This window comes from Schistocerca serialis, chromosome 1, assembly GCF_023864345.2.
Source record: "Schistocerca serialis cubense isolate TAMUIC-IGC-003099 chromosome 1, iqSchSeri2.2, whole genome shotgun sequence".
In the NCBI taxonomy this organism is placed as follows: domain Eukaryota; kingdom Metazoa; phylum Arthropoda; class Insecta; order Orthoptera; family Acrididae; genus Schistocerca; species Schistocerca serialis.
In genome coordinates, this window is record NC_064638.1 from 358,182,907 (window position 1) to 358,203,266 (window position 20,360).

The window sequence follows — 20,360 nt, forward strand, 5'->3', positions numbered from 1 at the left end:
CACGTTAAGCAAAAGTCAGACAGCCACCAGTTTACCACTGACATTCTTTGCCACCAAAAGAGACAGTTGGATGTGATATGGCTTGACTACTCTCCCAATGAAATTTTTGCATAGCATCTCGGACAAATGAATAATTCGCAGCAAAATCCATAAATATAATTAATCAATTTTCTGCAAGGTGTCTTTGTAGCTACTTAAGGTATGAACTTTTGTGTTTTGACAGAAAGTGATGGCTTCTAAAACTGGTAATTTTCAAAATTAGTGCCTCTATGAAATCTTCAACAGTCCTCTGACATGTCTGTTATTTGTGTCTGTCAGTAGAAACCTCTTGCTTGTATTCCAAGGTTTCTTCAGGGTATAGTCTTTAAAAGCATCTTTGACAAAAGCCTCTAGTTGCATTTTTCCTGGACATTCCTCACAATGTGGCAGCATACAATCTTTTGATTCCAAACTGCATACAGTTTTTTTTCATCAAATTCTTGCAGTCGTCTTGGATACATGTTGCTGATGCCAGCAATAATTGCCCCCCCCCCCCCCCCACCACACACACACACACACACACACACACACACACACACACACACACACACTAAATGTGATCCAGAAACACCAAATGTAGAACACAATTTTGGCTTGGGCTCACAAAATTGAGAACCTCAGTTGATTTCCATATTGCTTACAGTAAGCAATGAACACTTTTTTCAGGTTACAAAGGAGCAGGCATTTCTGACAATCTTTTCCCCATTTATTCTTACTGCAACACAATCCTTTTTGTCAGGACAAACGAGAAAACTCGTCATCTTCAGAAAAGGTGAGGACATTTTGTTTTACTTCAACATTGAGCTCTTTCCCCTCTTTGTTTTGCAAGTACTGCCAAAAACCCATCTCCTCCCCCCCCCCCCCCCCCCCCCTTAGTCTCCTACTTCACCATTTTACTCGAAACAGGAATTTATTTAGTGGTTTTTTCAATAGTCCAGCTATTTGAGGCCAGGGTCAAAATTTGAACTTTCCTGTAATTTCTTGAATTCTGAAGCTTGAGTCTTAAATTAAGACGTCCACATCTTTTCATTTCTAGCACTCTTCTGTTTGTATTTGAGCAATATCTACTTGGCTCACACCAGCAGCTGTAGCAACTACCTTAATAATGCTGCCCTGAGCTTTCAGAACTTTGCACTTTATGTATCCCATTGAATCCCTTTTGCTGATCTGTTTAAGCTTTAATGGTGACACTAAGTGATGATAATGAAGCATTAGCAGTGAAGCAAGCATCAACAACATCCATGTCTTCAGTGGATGGTGATTCTTCCTTATCCTGATGGGATGATTCGTTTTGGGCCACTTCATGTCTACATTTTGTGGAAATTTTCTGACCAGGTTTAAAAACTTCATTAGTCAGTAACTTCAACGTATCAGACGGTTACCGATGTTAAAACCACTTTGATACCGTGTTTTTCTTCACCAAACAAGTTACAGCAAGTCTTCTGCAGGAATTGAAATTTTGTCAACAAGGCATCATCAAATGGACAAATTTGGGCATCTTCAGTAAAATCAAACCCAGACCTATGTTGAAGAAGCTCCTTGTCCACTGGTGATATTTCATAATAGAATGGTAATGACTTATGACAAGCAGTACCATCCTATCCACCAAAGTAGCAGGGTGCAAGGGTCTCTTGGTTCATTTTATACAACAGTTTATTAACCCGTAACGAGCAATTTTGAAAGCTCATGAATGTTCTGGTTTAAAGCATAGCAGATTCAGACTTGTTTGTATATAAAATTTACCAATTAGCATATCAAAACATATTGTTTCAGTGCATATGTTCAGCTACAACAATGATTATCGATTATTCAAACACACGGAACTCAACACTAAGATTATAAAATGTCAACACCAAAGACTATACCGCACAGAACTCTGACACTGTGAAAACTGCAAGTAATGTTAGCAACAACTGAAAGTGGTGATTCAGTAATATACAAGGGTCGTTCAATAAGCAATCCCGCACCTTTTTTGTCAGAACGTATCTATTGTTAAGAGTCAGAATTTGGTGACAATATACATCAACATGTCTTGTCCATGTCCTATTTTTCTACATCCAGTCTTAGAGTATCGTTCGTCTGTATGGGACCCTTAACAGTTGGGTCTGATTCAAGAAATTGAGAAAGTCCAAAGAAGAGCAGCAAGATTCATGACTGGTACATTTAGCCATCGCGAGAGCGTTACAAATCTCATAGAAAGTTTGAAGTGGGACATACTTCCAGATAGACGACGCGCTAAACAGAACGGGCTGCTCACTAAATTCCGAAATCCAATCTTCATCGAGGATTTAGAGCATATATTATTACTTATTACCACCAACTTTCAAATCGCGTAATGATCATCATTCAAAGATAAGGGAAATAAGAGCTCGTACCAAGGCGTTCACACAGTTGTTTTTCCATCATGCAATCCGCAAGTGGAACAGAGGGGGGGGGGGGGGGGGGGGGTATATGATTTTGGCGCGAATTGTGCCCTCTGCCACACACATCGCTTGGGGGTTAGCGGAGTATATATGTAGATGTAGTCTCCATCACGTTCTATGGCCATATGCCAACACTGTGGAAGAGCATGTATTCCCTGCTGGTACAAGCATGCAAAGTGGTGCAGCCAGCTTTCATCCCCGTAATGATCCATGACAGAAAGGCCTCTCCGTCAGTCTCAAAACACTCCAACAATTCAGATGAAATGGCCTTTCTTTGAATTTGTGGTCCACTGTGAGCATTTGTGGAACCCATCATGAGCACCTCTGAATATCCAGCAGTCTCTATCATTGCCAACACACTTCCAATGGTGACCGACAACTGTAGAGCCAATTGTCGAGTTGTGATGCAATGGTCAGCATGAATAACGGCAGCCACACAATTCAGCATGTCATGAGCAGTGGCTACGACAGGAGATCCCGAGTGTGGCTGATCATAGAGTTCTGTTTCTGCATTTCCTGAGGCAGTAACTCACTCTACCCATCACCCAACTGTACACCTATCAACTGCAGCATTACCATACATTGCACACAAATGTTTCTATGGATGTTCACCACACTTCCTTTTTCTGCGCACAAGAATTTAATAACAGCATGCTGCTTATAATGTGAGTCATTTGTAGACACCACTTTGACGCTGTACTACAGCTCTGTCATCTGTCAAAATGGTTTGAAACTTCATCAGCACACAGAACAAACATCAAATGTGAAGTACCAACAATGACGTTTGTCTACATAAATTAATGGCTTTTTTAAAAAATGTGTGTTGAACAACCCTTGTATCATTGCTGCAAGGACAGAGCCTTAAAAACCATTGCTGCTTTATAATGCCAATGGAAACTGAATGACAATGCATATAGGCACCACAATGCACTGCAGGATTAAAACGTTCTAAAATGACAAAGCATTCCATTACGATCTTTTAGATTTTATAATCTTAAGAACATTTTCTGAGGCTTTATTATATTTATATTCTATACTGTAAAATAATGTAAAAACACTTCTTATCATCATAGTCACATTCCCTAACCACAGGCAAATCTTATACTATTAAAAGACAATACATTACACATTTTTTCATTTACAACTTCAAATTGTATTAATTTTTTGTATTTATCAGTAACCCATTTTCCCCACTTTTGATAGGTATTCTTACACATCAATATGCAAAATCCATAAAGCCAGCTTTGAAAGCTTAAAGCATGCTCTTTCCAGCTATGGCAAGGAAAAAAGGGTTGAACTAGACACAGTTGAGATGTTGCCCCTCAAAAAATACCCTAAAATTGCACATAGATAATTTTGGCCAACTTTGCAGATGCATATCTTTTCATCTACCCATCCAATGTTAATTAAATTTGATCCACATATAGACATTCGAGGAAGGAATAATAATCTGCAGTTTTGGTGTAATTGGTACATATGACAACTGCTCCAAAATTATGCTGCCTATCACGTCTTTATCAATTTCAATTGCCAAGACTACCACCACGTAGCCAATTGGAACATGGCTTATATGGATTATGCACAATCATCTTCAGCTACTCTTCACTTTCTTGGCTTAAAACTTTTACATCGACATAGGGTAGTGGGGTCAAATAGCAGTGATTTCCAGTTGTTGCATCCAGAGGTACAATATCTTTCTTCCAGGTTATTATTACATAAATGACAAGTGTTTAAGATATAAAACACTCTTCTATGCCCAACTTTGTGGTCAGCATGTATTTCAGTTTTCTGTGTCTAGATCTACATTTTTAGTTCATATGCCACTTTAAAGTGTCTGTTGGAGGGTACATATTATGTCATTATCATTCCCTTTTCCTTATGCTGTTCCAGAAATGAAAGGTGCGCGCAAAGAACAGCTGTCTGCAAGCCACTGTTCAAGATCAAATTTCATTGTAATGTTCAATTCACAAGATGCATATAGAAGGAAGAAGTACGTTATTCAACTTTTCTTGGAATGAGTATTCCTCATAATACACATCTATTTCTTGATACTCTGCATAAATTTAATAAGGTGTTTCAAATACTCTCTTTTATTCTCTCACAGCAAAGTGCAAAGCCACACGAAGTAAAATGACATTTCGGTGACACCAGTGGTCTTAAGTTTCTGTATTGTTGGTCTTACACCTGTTGTCAAAGTAGTGACAAACTTTTGAGCAGCTTAATTTACCAATATCCTTAAGCATAATCAAGATAATCAGCATGATCGGGGAAAGATACATTAGCTGAGATTCTTGTAAAAAAAATTTCAGGGAAAGGTAGGATGGCTGAAATTCTTGTAAAAAAAAATGTACAGAGAGACACTATCATACAAAGCAAGATCCCTGCGGTTACTGGTGTCAAAGGGGTACCATTTTTAGGTTGGAACAAGGATTCCAGCACCTTGTTGTGAGAGAAGTTAAAACAGAAACACCCCACACAATGCTTCAGAATGCACAGAAAAGTAACAGTAGTTTATTTCATGAGAATATTAGAGGACTGAATAACAACACATAAGAAATTCTTGTCTGTTTGGAAAATTCAGAGGGCTCTGAAAAGACAGATACATACAGTGCTAATCAGCACATCATATAACCATAGTGTTAAATATAAGAGATTATACTCCAGCATGTTACATAAAACTAAAATGGGAAAAGGAAGAGTTGATGCATATAAACATAGAACACAAGGTACCATTGAAAAAAGTATATTTTGTAGGTTAGTGATCTTCACACAGAAATGTGTTCATTGTAACTCTGTACAGATCCCCACAGGGAAATTTTGAACTGTTTATGAGGTATATGGATTCCTTACTGTGCTATCTGTCAGGCAGCAACAAGCAGTTATTAGTATGTGGTGACAGCTGGTCATCATTCCCTTCATCTGTCAAGTGGCAAACCACCAGTAGCCGTCAAAGGAAGGAGACGAAAGACAAATTCTGGAAAGCCTAAGTGTAACTGACTTAATAAGAAAAAAATAAGATATGAAAAGAACAAAGAGAATAAAAAGGTGGAAAGGGCAGTGGCCAGGCTGAGCCACCCAGCAAGGGCCAGTGGAACCCCTGGAGGGGGGAGGGGAGGTGGAGAGGGGTGCCCTACCAACCCCGTAAGCAGTCAATGACACCAAAAAGCCTTATCTTACAGGGACAAATAGAAACCACCTTCACAGGAAAAACTTCACACCAGATCAGCCGAGTTGGTGTCGTCTGCTAGCACCAGAGGGAATGTGTCAGGAAAATTAAGATGTCTCAAAGCAGACAAATTAGGTCAGCCTATGCATTAGTGGACCACGGTCAGGGAGGCTCCACATTGGCAGCGAGGGGATTTTTATGTCTGAGAATGTGGCCATGAGTCAGCCAAGTGTAGCCAATGCAAAGTCTACAGAGAGGGCAGTGGATTTGCTGAGAAAAGCACAAAGGGAAGACTGTCACATGGTTGTGGTCTCCTAAATTGTCCTTTGTTTGGGGATATCAGAGCAGATCATTCTGAGTTCCAGGCTTCCAGCAATCAATGGCATATTAACAACCAAAGGTCCGGTTCCGAGACATCCATTTCCAGATTTGGCATCCTGGTGGCCAGTTTGGTCAACCAGTCAGCTCTCATTTCCCGAAATTCCAACATGAACAGGAGTCCAAACAAAAATGATTGGCTGCCCAACTTTATGGAGGTCTGAGACAAGATCCTGTATAGTTGTAACCAGTGGGTGAGGAAAGTAGCACTGGTTTACAGCCTGAAGGCTAATTTAATGGCCATCACTTCAGCAGTGAAGACACTGCAGCCATTTGGCAGACAGTGGAGTTCACTACACTGTGCACCTGTTTATGCAAAGCCTGTCTGTCCATTGACTGTTGAGCCATCGGTGAATACCACTTCCAAAACCAGTTACTTCTCAAGGACAGCCAAGAACAGATGGCAAAAAAATCAGTGGATCAACAGAATCTTTTAAACCAAAGGAGACCTTGAGGCAAATCTTAGGTCAGGGCACAAGCCATGAGGGCAGAAGGGATGTCTCCCTGACCAGAGGCAACAATGGAAAAGTTGCAGTTCCAAATACACACTTGTGACCTTCAGCAATTGTAAACACAGTTCTGGGTTGCCATTGTGGGAGGTGGAGATCCCTTCCACAGTAAAGGACACGGTAGTTGGGATGCTCAGGGAAGCTACGAATGTGTATAGCATAATTCAGCAACTGTTGTTGGCACCTGATAGATAATGGTGGGAATCCAGTAGTGACTAGTTTGTTGTTCACAGGGCTAGTCCAGGAGGCTCCCATTGCTTCAGACCCCACAATGATGAATGGGGTCCAGTATCTACAATGCTGAGGGTGATGTTGAACCATATGCAAGACCCCCATTATTGAGACGGAACAGAATCAGGGTTTTGTAGAGCCGCAAAAGGGTAAAGCGATCTGCACCCCAGCTAGTGTTACTGAGGCAACAAAGTGTATTGAGGTGCCACCAACAGGGAATTTAACACTAGTCCCAGGAAGTGGTGTGTCTCAAATACAAGAAGTAACTGATCATCTACGTAAAGCTCTGGGTGTGAGAGGGGGAAAACGATGGCAGCAAAAGTGCATGGCACGAGTCTTGGCTGAAAACTGAAAGCCATGGGTAAGAGCCCAAGACTCCACTTTCCATATGGCACCCTGTGACACTCAGAAGCAATAAGAAAAGAATAAAATCAACAGCATATAAGGAGGGCGATACCACAGACCTCACAGCCACTGCTAGACCATTGATGGACAGCAGAAAGAGGGGTACACTCAGTACAGAGCCCTGTGGGATCATGTTTTCTTGGATTAGGAAGGGGGGGGGGGGGGGGGGGATGACTGAGTAAAAGTGCCCACTTGAATGCAGAACGTATGGGGCCACACGAAGTTATTGGCAAAAATTGGGAGTGGACCCGGAGACCTCATTAACGTAACTTAGTATGGATGTGGTGATGCCACATCGTGTCATAACCCTCCAGTAGGTAAAAAAAAAAAAAAAAAGACAGCAATGAACTGCTGATGAAGTGCAAAGGCTGTCTGGATAGTGGGCTCCCAAGTGAACCAAATTATTAGCAGTGGAGCGGCCTTTGCGAAAACTGTCATGAGATGCACAGTAGACCTCGAGACTCAAGAAGTCAACACAGCCACTTGCTCACCATGCACTCCAGCAACTTAAGACAACATCAGTAAGGCTGACTGGGCAATGACTGTCCATCTCTAGAGGATTCTTACCCAGTTTCAGTAGTGTAACTATTGTGCTTCCTCGCCAGTGAGATGGGAACATACCCTCACCCTAGATCCGATTAAAGAGGGCAAGGATGTGACGCTGACTATCTATTCAGAGATAATTCAGCTTTTGGTTGTGACTGCGATCTGACCCTGGGACCATATCAGGGCAATGGGCTAGGACACTGTAGAGTTTCTATTGACTGAATGGAGCACTGTATGGCTTCAGATGGTGAGTAGTAAAAGATAGCGCATTCGCTCCTCCCGTTGTTTTATGAGCCGAAAGGAGGAGGAGTTGTTCTCAGTTGCAGATGCACGAGTGTGATACTCAGTAAAATACTTGGCAGCAGCATCTGGATCAGTATAAATGGCACCTGCTATGGAAATGCTTGGTGCATCTGCAGGAGATTGGAATCCATATAGTTGTCTGATCTTTGCCCATACCTGTGATGGAGAGGTACGTAATCCAATGGTGAAAAATATACCATTTCCAGGGTTCTTGCTTTCGTCCTTTCATGAGGTAGCGAACATGGGCATGGAGCCGTTTTAAGGGCAATGAGGTGCTCCACTGAAGGGTGCCTCTTATGGTATTGGACAACCTGCCTATGAACTCCAATGGCCACAACAATCCTGGGGTCCACCAGGGTACCGTCTTCCAACGGAGGAATCCTGAGAAAGTGGCGATGGTTTGACTGGCTGCCAAAAGAATGGCTGCCATTGTATGCTAAAGAACCACATCTAAACTGTCTTGCGATGGGGAGCTAAGGACAACAGCAGTGATGTAGCCATCCCAGTCAGCATTACAGACAACCCATCTGGCCAGGCATCCAGGGGAGCAACACTGAGGGAGGGGCAGGAAGATCAGAAAGTGGTCATTACCATAAAGGTCATGGTGGGCCCTCCAGTGATAGATGGAGAAGACCAGGACTGCAAAAGGAGAGATCAATGGCCGAATAAGTCCCATGTGTCACCGTGAAGTGTGTGGGGGCACCATAATTTAAGGGGCAAAAATCAACTTGTGCCAGCAAGGTTTTGAGGTCTTTACCAGAGCCAGTGATTGCTGTTCCACCCCACAAAGGCTTACGGGTGCCCAAGACTAGGAATGGTGGCTTCATTTTGTTTTGTTTTAGGGCGAAAAAAACAACTAGGGTCATACGCAATCATGTCAGAACTGCAGAACACAAAGACAAAAAAGGAATTAAAAAACGACTGTACATTAAGCCCTGTCAACAGAAGGAAAGACAACTAAAAACATGGACTTGGAGAAAGGTCCATAAAATATTCCACAGAAACAACAAGAAGGTCCTGATATAAAGATGAACTGTCCTTAGCCATATTGCTACGACAGATAAAAAGTAAAGCATTGTTGGTAGCCCGCATGTCGTTCGCTAAAACAACCGATAATTCAGACAGCAAACACTAAGGAGAACGTAAGTAGTTAAAAAAAGGCATCCTTGCAGGAAATGGTGAACCGTCAATGGCTGAGGACAATGAGCACAAAGTGGTGGTGTATCACCACTTTACACATGGCAACGGCTAAAAAAGAAAGACAGTGCTCAATATGCAACCTAGGTAACATGATCTCATGGCGAGTGTGCCGAGAGGTGGTCTGCCGAGCTGCTGGGAGAGGTTTAATTTCCCGGAGCTTGTTCCCATGAAGGAAAGACAAGTTGTGATGCCAAAAAGACACCACCTGTGACAGAGGGTAACACACAGATCTTCTGAGGGAATGGAAGAACTAGCGTGCCGAGGTTCAAGGACTCTGCCTCGTTGCCCTTCAGACAGGTGTGAGCAGGCACCCACATAAATATCACAATGGCTCCATCAGGAGTGAGCAAGTGAAAGCTTTCCTGGACCCGTTGCACTAAGGGATGGGCGGTGTACAGCACACAAAAGCTCTGAAGGGCACAGAGAGTCGGAGCAAATGACAATTAGAAACCTCAGCTGCCGGATGTACTGCATGACCTGATACAAAGCGAAGAGCTCCACTGTAAATACAGAGCAGTGTTCCGGAAGCCAATATCTAAAACATGGGCGCCAATGATGAAGGCACAACCAACACCACGATCAGGCCAAGAATCATTAACATACACAAAGGTACTATCACGAAATTCCACGCGAAGGTCGTGAAACTGAAGGCGATAGAGCGAGGCTGGAGTAGTGTCCTTAGCAAGTGAATGAAGGCCAAGGTTAACACAGGCCCCTTCACAAAGTCAAGATGGTGAAGGGTTCACACCCACCAGGAAAGTTGAAGGTAGTGAGAAATAAAGCTGCCAAAGCAAGTGCCGAAAGCGGACTCCAGGAGGTAACAGAGAAGAGGGACGTGCCCCCTACTGCAAACAAAAGAATCATTGAAAACGGAGGCATAGGGTGGGTGGCCACGCATGGCAGACAAACGGCATGCATACCTGCTGAGGAGAAAGTCGCAGAGGTAGGGCAATGGTAGTTCAGCAGCTTCAGGATACAGACTCCCAACCGGACTATTGTAAAAGGTGCCTGTGGCCGAATGGATGCCACGATGGTGGCTAGTGTTTAGATGGTGTAAGAGGGATGGATGTGCAGATGCATTAACAAAGCACCTATAGTCAAGTTTAAAAAGGGCAAGGGATGGGTACAAATGGAGGAGGGTGGTTGGATCAGCACCCCAGGAAGCACCATTGAGGACACGTAGGGCATTGAGGGACTGCAACAGCGGGATGCCAGGTAAGACACATGGGAGAACCAAAAGAGTTTGCTATCAAGCATGAGCCCCAAGAATTTCGTAGTTTCAACTAATGAAAGGCCAACAGGCCTAAGATGTAAAGATGCTGGGAGAAACAATTTGCCCCATCAGAAATTCATACAGACAGTTTTATCAGTGGAAAAATGAGAGCCATTGTGGATGCTCCACGAGTAAAGATGATTGAGACAACACTGAAGATAATGCTCTATGAAGTAAGTCCATGGAGAACTACAAAAGATGGCAAAATTGTCAACAAAAAGGGAGCCGGAGATGCCCGCGGGAGACAGGCCATTATAGGGTTAATGGCGATAGCAAAGAGGATGACGCTCAGGACGGAACCCTGAGGCACACCGTTTTCCTCGATAAAGGTGTCTGACAAGGCAGAGTCCACATGCACCTTGAAAACTCAGTCTTTTAAAAATTCCTGAAGGAAATGGGACAGGCAGCCATGGAAGTCTCATGTGTAAAGAGTACGGAGGATACCAGTTCTCCAGCAGGTGTCGTAGGCCTTCTCCAAATCGAAAAACATGGACAAAGTCTGTGATTTATGCACAAAACCATTTATGACATGGGTGGACAAAGTAACAAGATGGTCAACTGCAGAACGCTGTGCTCAAAATCCGCACTGTGCAGTCATTATTAAATTGCAGGACTCTAGCCACCACACCAGCCGGACATGAATCATACTTCCTTGCAAACGCAGCTGGTGAGAGATGGGGCAGTAACTAGAAGGAAGGTTTTTACCCTTACTGGGCTTAGGTATGTGTATGACAGTGGCTTCATGCCAATGTCCAGGGAATGTGCCCTCTGCCCAGATGCAGCTGTACGTGTTAAGCAGAAAGTGCTTGCCTGCAAGAGAGGTGCAACATCTGAATGTGGACAGTGTCTGGCCAAGGGGTGGAGAATCAGGATGAACTGAGAGCACAATCTAGCTCCCTGATAGTAAAGGCAGCATTGTAGCACTCACAATTCTGAGAAGAGAAGGTTATCGCCCAAGTCTCCTCCGCTCGTTTCCAATGGAGGAACGCAGGGTTATGGAGGGAAGAGCTTGAAATGTCCGCAAAATGGCGGCCTGAGGTGTTGGAGATAGCAACAGGGTCCACAATAACATCGGCTGCTACTTTTAGCAGCCTACTTGGACAGCCTACTCATCAAAATACATGGGACAATCCCAAGAGGAGGCAGCACGACCGCCACTGCAGTTGATACAGCAGAGAGACGGAGGCACACGATCGCCCTCGCGCACATCCCTACCACAGGTTACACATTTGGCTCGGTGTCTAGTATGGTTGAAACAATGACACTTGTAGCAGCGAATCAGTTTCAGAATGTACGATCAGACTGTGATACTTTCACAGCCTACTTTCATGTTTGACAGAAGCACCAAACTATCAAATTAGAAAAAGAGTTTGGGTGGGCACTAAGGATGAATCTACCTTTTTCATCACCTGATGGATGGCAGTGACATCCTGATCATAGAGGTAAGATAGGATTTCAGGCTTGGTCAGACCGTTGTGCAGCCTAGTGTACATAACACCATGGGAAGAATTTAGATTTCTATGGGCCTCGACATTAACATGATAGCCCTGGAGAAGTAAGGCAGTAAGCAGTTTTTGTGCTTGAGAATCAGAAGTAGTCTCCAAAAGTAAAATGCCATTCCATAAATGAGAGCAGGATTTCACAGGGCTGGCAACTGCATCAACACTTTTCTGAATAATAGACGGGCTTACAGTCGCAAAGGACTGACTGTCTTCAGTACGTGAGACCACGAGGAACCGTGGTGCATCTGGAAGGACTTTGAATTGTTAGCCTCATTCTTTTTATGTATCACTGATGTTGATTGTGAAGGTGATTGGCTCATTGCGAGAGAATCACCTATGATTGCCAGCATCTCCAATGGCGTGCTCCTGCCAACTAGGGGCCCCTTTCACAAAGGGGTACACTCACCTTAAGGTGATTGTTCACACCTCAGGTCACACCTGATGGAGGACCAATCCGCAATTTGGAAAGGTAGCAGCTCAGGCAATCACCTTGGGCCTGGCCTGTACCAGGGGATACATGCACCCGTCCTGTCAACCCGGGGCTGGGAATTACGCGTTACCCAGTCACCTGTAATGTGTCAGACATTGCTGGCCTTCAGGAGCGCACAGGGAGGAAGAAGAAAAAGAGGAACCTCAAACGCCAAAGCAGAGGAATGATAGAAGAAGGGAAACAAATAAAGGAAAAGGGAATGAAAAACAGTGGTAAGATTGATGTCAGCGACAGACAATGTGGAACGTTCCCAATAACACCCCAGACATGTTCCCCATGGGAGGGGGAAAGAATAACAAAAGGAGAGACATGCAGCACGGAAGGGAAAAGATGCTGCAAAGGCTGTGTCCACATGATAGCCAAGCATGGTTGGTTGGTTGGTTTGGGGAAGGAGACCAGACAGCGTGGTCATCGGTCTCATCGGATTAGGGAAGGATGGGGAAGGAAGTCGGCCGTGCCCTTTCAGAGGAACCATCCCGGCATTTGCCTAGAGCGATTTAGGGAAATCACGGAAAACCTAAATCAGGATGGCCGGACGCGGGATTGAACCGTCGTCCTCCCGAATGCGAGTCCAGTGTCTAACCACTGCGCCACCCCGCTCGGTGATAGCCAAGCATGAACCCGCCAAAGAGTGGTGAGTCCCCTGGGGTGTCAGCAGCTTCTGCTTACAGACTCAACTGTGCTAGTGCAAAAGGGACCAGTGGCCCAATGGGTCCACTATGGCAGGTGGTATAGAGGTGGTGTAAGATGGACAGACACGCGGATGCACAAAGCATCCATAGTTTAGTTTCGAATGGACAAGAGCCCGGTACAAACAGAGGAGGGTGGTCTGATCCGCTCCGCAGGAAGTACAGCTGAGGACATGTCGGACATTGAGGGACCAGGTAAATCAGGCGGTCAGGTAAGACACTTGGACCACGAAACTTTCCTATTAAGCATGAGCCCCAGGAATTTCATAGTTTCAACATATGGAGGAGCAACAGGCCCAAGATGTAAAGATGGTGGAAGAAACAAATTGTACCGCTATAAATTAATACAAACAGTCCTGACAGTGGAAAAGCAAAATCCACTGTTGATGTTTCACGAGTAAAGATGATTGAGACAATGCTGAAGATGACATTCAAAGAAATAAGCCCATGGAGAACTGCAATAGGCAGCAAAATCATCAAGAAAAAGGGTGACAGAGATGCCTTACGGGAGACAGGCTATAATAGGGTTATTGGCAATAGCAAAGAGGATGGTGCTCAGGACAGTACCCTGAGGCACACCATTTTCCTGCATAATGGTGTTCAACAAGACAGAACCCACGGATAGCTGAAATGGGGCACGCAGCCATGGATGCCCCACGTGCAGAGAGTAATGGAGGATACCAGTCCTCCAGCAGGTGTCTTAGGCTTCCTCCAAATTGAGAAACAGGGGCACAGTCTAGTATTTCCGCAGAAAACTATTCATGACATGGGTTGACAAAGTGACAATACTGTCGACTGCAGCACAGTGCACTCTAAATCCACACTGTGCAGTGATTGGTAAATTGCGAGACTCTAGCCACCACACCAGTCGGGCACGAATCATACATTCCATCACCCTTGCACACACAGATGGTCAGAGAAATGGGGTGGTAGCTGTAAGGAAAGTGTTTCCCCTTACCAGGTTTAGGTATGGTTATGACAGTGACTTCATGCTAGTATCCGGGATATGTGCTCTCTGGCCAGATGCGAATGCATATAAGAAGGAAAAAGTGCTTGCCCGCAAGAGAAAGGGTGCTACAACATCTGAATGTTACCATCATCTGGTCCTGGGGCAGAGGATCAGGATGAAGTGAGAGCATGATCTAGCTCCCTCAAAGTAAAGGCTGCATTGTAGCAACCACGATTCTGAAAAGAGAAGGGTATCAACCGAGTCGCACGTACCCGTTTCCAATGGAGGAAGGCAGGGTGATAGTGAGTGGAGCTCGAAATCTCCACAAAATAGTGGCCCAAGGTGTTGGAGACAGCGATAGGGTTCACTATGACATAATCTGTCTCTAAGCTGGTCGTAGGTTGTGTTCCAAAAATGAACAGCATAGAGAGAGAAGTGATGACACTTTCTGTAGGACCTGACCATCATTTTGCAGGACAATGCTCAAGGGCGTGCAGTGAAAGCTGTTACTGATTTGTTTGACTTATGGGGCTGCTAAGTGCTATACCACCTACTGCACTCCCCTGACTTAAGCCCTCGTAAGTTCAACTAGATTTCTAAACTGAAGGAAACACTTCACAGCATTCGCTTCAGAACTGCTACAAATTCATTGGGCAATAGACCGTACCGCTCAAACTGTCAACACAACTGGCATTGCTAAGAGTAACCTACAACTTCCACATCACTGGCAACGAGTTATACACAATGATGGCAACTATTTTGAAGGTCAGTAATACTTTGAAACACGTATCTATTTTGTATGAGCTGTAAATAAATAGTTGCCACTATTTAAGTACCAACCCTCGTATTTGAGATGAGAGGGAGGACAATAGGCCACAATACATAAAATCACTACTGATTTAACTGGAAGGGCTACAGATGACAAACCACAGTCAGTAGATATGTTTAACAACCATTCCTTAAATGTGCTACAAAAAATAAGGATAATCAGTTCAAGACGAAAATCAGTGTGTTGAAAAATCAACTCTCAAAAAATTCAATCATTTAAATGTCTCACCTTCTGAAATTAAGGAAATTATATACATATTTTCTCAAAAGTAGAAGCTCATCTGAATTTGGCGGCACTTGCAACACAGAGCTAAGGACTTATGTTCCCATGTAACTAGTGTCGCCTTTTCTGAAATATGTAATTGATCACTAACTCTGGGCATTTTCCCACTGATATTGAAATATGGCATCATTAAATCTGTATATAAGACATGTGATCAAAGAGCAAGCAATAACTGCTGCCCATTTTAATCCAGACAACATTTTCTAATTTTTTGTTTGATAAGGTGATGTATTCGAGAAGGGTATACCACCCGAGCAACACCAATTCTGCTGCGAACTGTGTGGCATGGAATGTGGTATAGTGGCTAGCATCTCTCTCTGGTGTTCTGCAGGCCCCCAATCAAACCCGGCCACCAGCAATTATTTGTTTGTTCCTATTTTTCACTTCACGGAGGTTCTTAAAATTTCTCATTTTCGTTACGTTAATAAATTATGAAATATTCGGGGCTTGTACAAATAGCAGCACACACTGTCCACGAGTTCAGTTCTTTATCTGTACACTGGTGTTCATGGTATACTGATTTCAGTGCGAAGTGCTGTATTTCAAAGGGACATCAGCTTTTGGATTTTGATGTGATTAAGGTTATGGCAACAATTTTTGGCAGAGGTGCAAGGTACTTCAAAACACCTACATCACCCTGGCTCCAATCAGGAAATGTAAAATCTGTCACTCAGACAGACAGTAACTGGAATACAGTACATCATTCCCAAAGCCCATATATCAGGTAACTAACTAATACAAAACAGTGGCAAGTCAGCTGTACATCATGCATCAATCAGTGTTTCCCAGAGATGTTTCCAAAACCTGGTGAAATGGCTGAAAGGAATCAACCAAATCACCAAATACAACAGATGGAATAGCATGATGTGTGTGGCAAATGGAAATCTACATGGATGGCACAGCCCAGCAGTGGTGTGAGAAAAAAGAAGAGAAGCTCATTTTCTGGGATCAATTCCAAGTCGAATAGACAATCAGCAAGAAATTTGCTTTACAGAAAATCAATGTCATGGGGAAGCAACACAGCCTTCCATACAAATCATTTTGGCCCTGTGGTACATTGTGAATACGAATATGACAGAAGCTGACAAAATCTCACATTTGATGAAGGGAGTCATAGAAGACATGCACTATGCTCTTCTGGTAAGAATGTTCACAACAAATGAGGACTTCATTAGGCACCGTAAGTACATGAAATAATGCAACAGGAAAGAGTCAGGAGAAAGAAGTATGACCAACTCCCAAATGTGGTCCCTATGGCCGTGGAAGACCATCACAATATTATCTCTGTCATACGCCAGGTGGTAAGAGAAGAAATAGAGTACAGCAGTTAATGGCAGCAGGATCTTCAACTGGCATGAGGAGTGACAACTCGTTCCGGATGTGAGAATGTAGGAAAAGCCAAAACAGTCTAGGATTGGCAGCTCAGTGCCATCAACAAAGAATCGTGCTCTGCTACCACTAAGGACTGTGGAAGAAGCTACTATCAAACTGCCAACAAGATCTAGTCCAAACCATAAAACAACTTCAATGAGAATCAGCTTTTCTGTGAGAATTTTACAGATGCCATCAGATCTGGAGTGGAGAGAAAACAGATGAAATAGACCATTGCGAAACACTGTAGCAATGCAAAGGTCCACCAGTGCTGGCATACAGAGGACCATTACAAGACCTAGATCCAGGATGCTGTTGTAAGCTCCAATGAGAATTTCCATAGCAGTGAGTCACTTTCTCTCAGACACACAGCAATGTTATGTGGTGCATTGCATGCAACGCAGCATAGCTGTTAGCACCACTGCCTGGCATGCCGTGCGTCACCAGTTCAAACTTTACCACCAGCAATTGTTTGCTATCTGGGGGGTTCTTGAAACTCTTAAGTTTGTATTTTCTGGAATGACTAACATTTGTAAAAATTGCACCATGCTCCACCCAGGAGTTCCATTCTATCTATTTGTTGGCGTTTGTGATAAATGTGATTTCAGTGCTAAGTGACTTACTTCAGTGATAACCCTGCTTATCAATTTGGTTGTGATTGTAGTAACAATGTGACAATATCTTCAGTAATCACAGTCTGAAGTTCAGATAAGTTGTTCATCAACTTTGATAATGTTATTTACATGTTCACTCACTGCATTTTGCAAGCATTAAATAACAAAATGGCACTGGTTGGCATTTTCTGAGACCAATTTAAAGCCTGTGTGTGAATAAAAATATTATTCTAGACAAACTGGGGTTTTACAGAACTGGCAATATAACCAAAGAATGGAGGTCATAACTAAACAAAAGAATGCACGTAGTTGTACTTAAAACTATGGAAACTACAGATACGAATATCAACAACGCAGTAAAAGAGATTGTTACACTGTAACTTATCGTGGTGATTACATGTCAAGTTGCAGACAGGTACAATTAAAAGACACTTACACATAAGCTTTCGACCCTAGCATTCGTCGGAAAAAAAGAGGAACACACATCATCCATTCACACAAGCAAACACACATGACAGGCTACTTCGACAGCTTGGGCTGGAATGCTACTATTGGGTGGGATTGCTACTTCACATTCCATGTGGTATTAGCATTCTGACCAGAGCTACAGGAATTGGCGATCATGTACTAGGATGTGGAAGGAAAGGATGTAGTGTAATTGAGCGAGCGCACATCAACATACAGTGATTTCGTTAAAAGTCCCTACATTTAGAAAGCAACTGTCAAAGCATGTCTTCTTAATACTCACATGCAGAATCTTACCACCGAACTAACAGCGAATAGCGACATCATCTGCCACGAACCCATTATGGGGAAATAGCTGAAATTCTGTCTCCAAAAATGCTTACAAGCCTTCACACCATTCTACTTTACCCGTTTGTCTCTACCTAACATTAGGCACTGTGGACGCGCATTAGTAAGCATTAAATGAAAATTACTGCACTATGCGGTTGAACTAACACGGAATACAAACTTCTGCCGATTTACATCAATAACTACCAAACACTACACGTTAGGCAGCAAACGGTGGATGTCCACATGCCAGTCATCTAAGTAAACGCAGTGCACCATACATACCAATAAAATAATGACATTTCTTCAAATACCTTTAATTATCGCTGCCATTCAGGCCCCACCCACAAGCTCATTGCATTTATTACATCACTCTACAACCACAGTTTAAGCCTCTGACACACTGTTATCACAGACAGAGGTAAACATCATTCGATTAGTCGTTTTTTCGATAGGGTACCAGTCACAGATCTTCTATCATCTGCAGCATAGACATCAAGGATAGGCCCGTATTACCACGGTCTAGACCACAGTCGTGACACTTCACAACAGTCGTGACACTTCGCCTCGATTTTGTTGCCTACCGCGCCAGAAGCGCCCCAAGCGGCCAGTAAGTTAAATTGTGAGTTCGGCGTGATCGTGAAAGCGAATAGTGTTTGTTTGATTTCTATAATGATTTTTGCAAGCAACAACAGGAAGAAGACACCACAGTTGTCTTTTTTTAGGTTTCCTAAGGGTCCTGAGAGGTATATACCATTATGTTACTAAACTGTATCGTCAGGATTCACTTGTAAACTACATGTGTATTAATGATTCGTGTTTCGTTTTAGGAGCAGAAAATGGTTAGTTAATAGCAGATGAGATGACCTTACGAAAAAATACCTGGTTTACCTGTATAATAATATTAGCTTTTGTTCGCTACATTTGTAACAAAACCAGTTCGTTAACGCAGAAAATAATAAACTCGTGTGGTTAGATTAGTTTAGATTAATACTAGTTCCATGGATCATGAATACGATATTTCGTAATCATGTGGAACGAGTCAAATTTTCCAATACATGACATAATGAAGTTAATTTGACAACATAATTAACTTAATATAACAGCTTTTTTTTCTTAATTTCTATCTAAAAATTCCTCTATGGAGTAGAAGGAGTTGTCATTCATAAATTCTTTTAATTTCTTCTTAAATACTTGTTGGTTATCTGTCAGACTTTTGATACTATTTGGTAAGTGATCAAAGACTTTAGTGGCAGTGAATTCACCCCTTTCTGTGCCAAAGTTAAATTTAATCTTGAATAGTGAAGATCATCCTTTCTCCTAGTATTGTAGTTAAGCACACTGATATTACTTTTGAATTGGGTGTAGTTTCTAATAACAAATTTCATAAGAGAATATATATATTGAGAAGCTATTGTGAATATCCCTAGATCCTTAAATAAATGTCAGCAGGATGATGTTCTGTGGACTCAAGCTATTATTCTGATTACACGCTTTTGTGCAATAAATACTTTATTCCTCAGTGATGAATTACCCCAAAATATGATGCCATATGCAAGCAATGAGTGAAAATAGATCATCAATGTGTTTCTCCCAATTTAATCTCTCATCAATGGACACACCTAAAAATTTTGAATATTCTACCTTAGCTATATGCTTCTGATTAAGGTCTATACATATTAATGACGTTATGCCATTTACTGGACGGAACTGTATTTACTGAGTCTTATCAAAATTCAGTGAGAGTCCGTTTACAAGGAACCACCTAGTAATTATCTGAAAGACATTATTGACAATTTCATCAGTTAATTCTTGTTTGCCAGGTGTGATTACTATACTTGCATCATCAGCAAAGAGAACTAACTTTGCCTCTTCATGAATGGCAAGTCATTAATATGTATTAAGAACAACAAAGGACCCAAGACCGACCCTTGTTGAACCCCATTCTTGATAGTTCCCCAGTTTGAGGAATGTGCTGATCTTTGCATATTATGAGAACTGCTTCTTTCAACTTTTTGCACTCTTCCAGTTAGGTACGAATTAAACCATTTGTGCACTGTCCCACTTATGCCACAATACTTGAGCTTGTCTAGCAGAATTTCATGATTTACACAATCAAAAGCCTTTGAGAGATCACAAAATATCCCAATGGGTGGTGTTCGGTTATTCAGATGATTCAAAATTTGATTAGTGAAAGCATATATGGCATTTTCTGTTGAAAAACCTTTTTGTAGACCAAACTGACATTTTGTTAGTACTTCATTTTTACAGATATGTGAAGCTACTCTTGAATACATTACTTTCTCAAAAATTTTGGATAAAGCTGTTAGAAGGGAGATTGGATGGTAATTGTTGACATCAGATCTATC

At 42.6% G+C, this 20,360-nt stretch overlaps 1 protein-coding gene across 1 annotated transcript in view; it reads right to left on the reverse strand.

The window, feature by feature from the left end:
• LOC126470241 (biogenesis of lysosome-related organelles complex 1 subunit 5) overlaps positions 1 to 18,554 on the reverse strand; it is a 37,729-nt gene extending 19,175 nt beyond the window's left edge. Inside the window, exon 1 of the mRNA XM_050097949.1 lies at positions 18,306 to 18,554. Coding sequence (XP_049953906.1) covers positions 18,306 to 18,324 — 19 coding nt within the window. The 5' untranslated portion in view covers positions 18,325 to 18,554. The remainder of the gene's footprint in view (positions 1 to 18,305) is intronic.
• Positions 18,555 to 20,360: the final 1,806 nt, after the last annotated feature.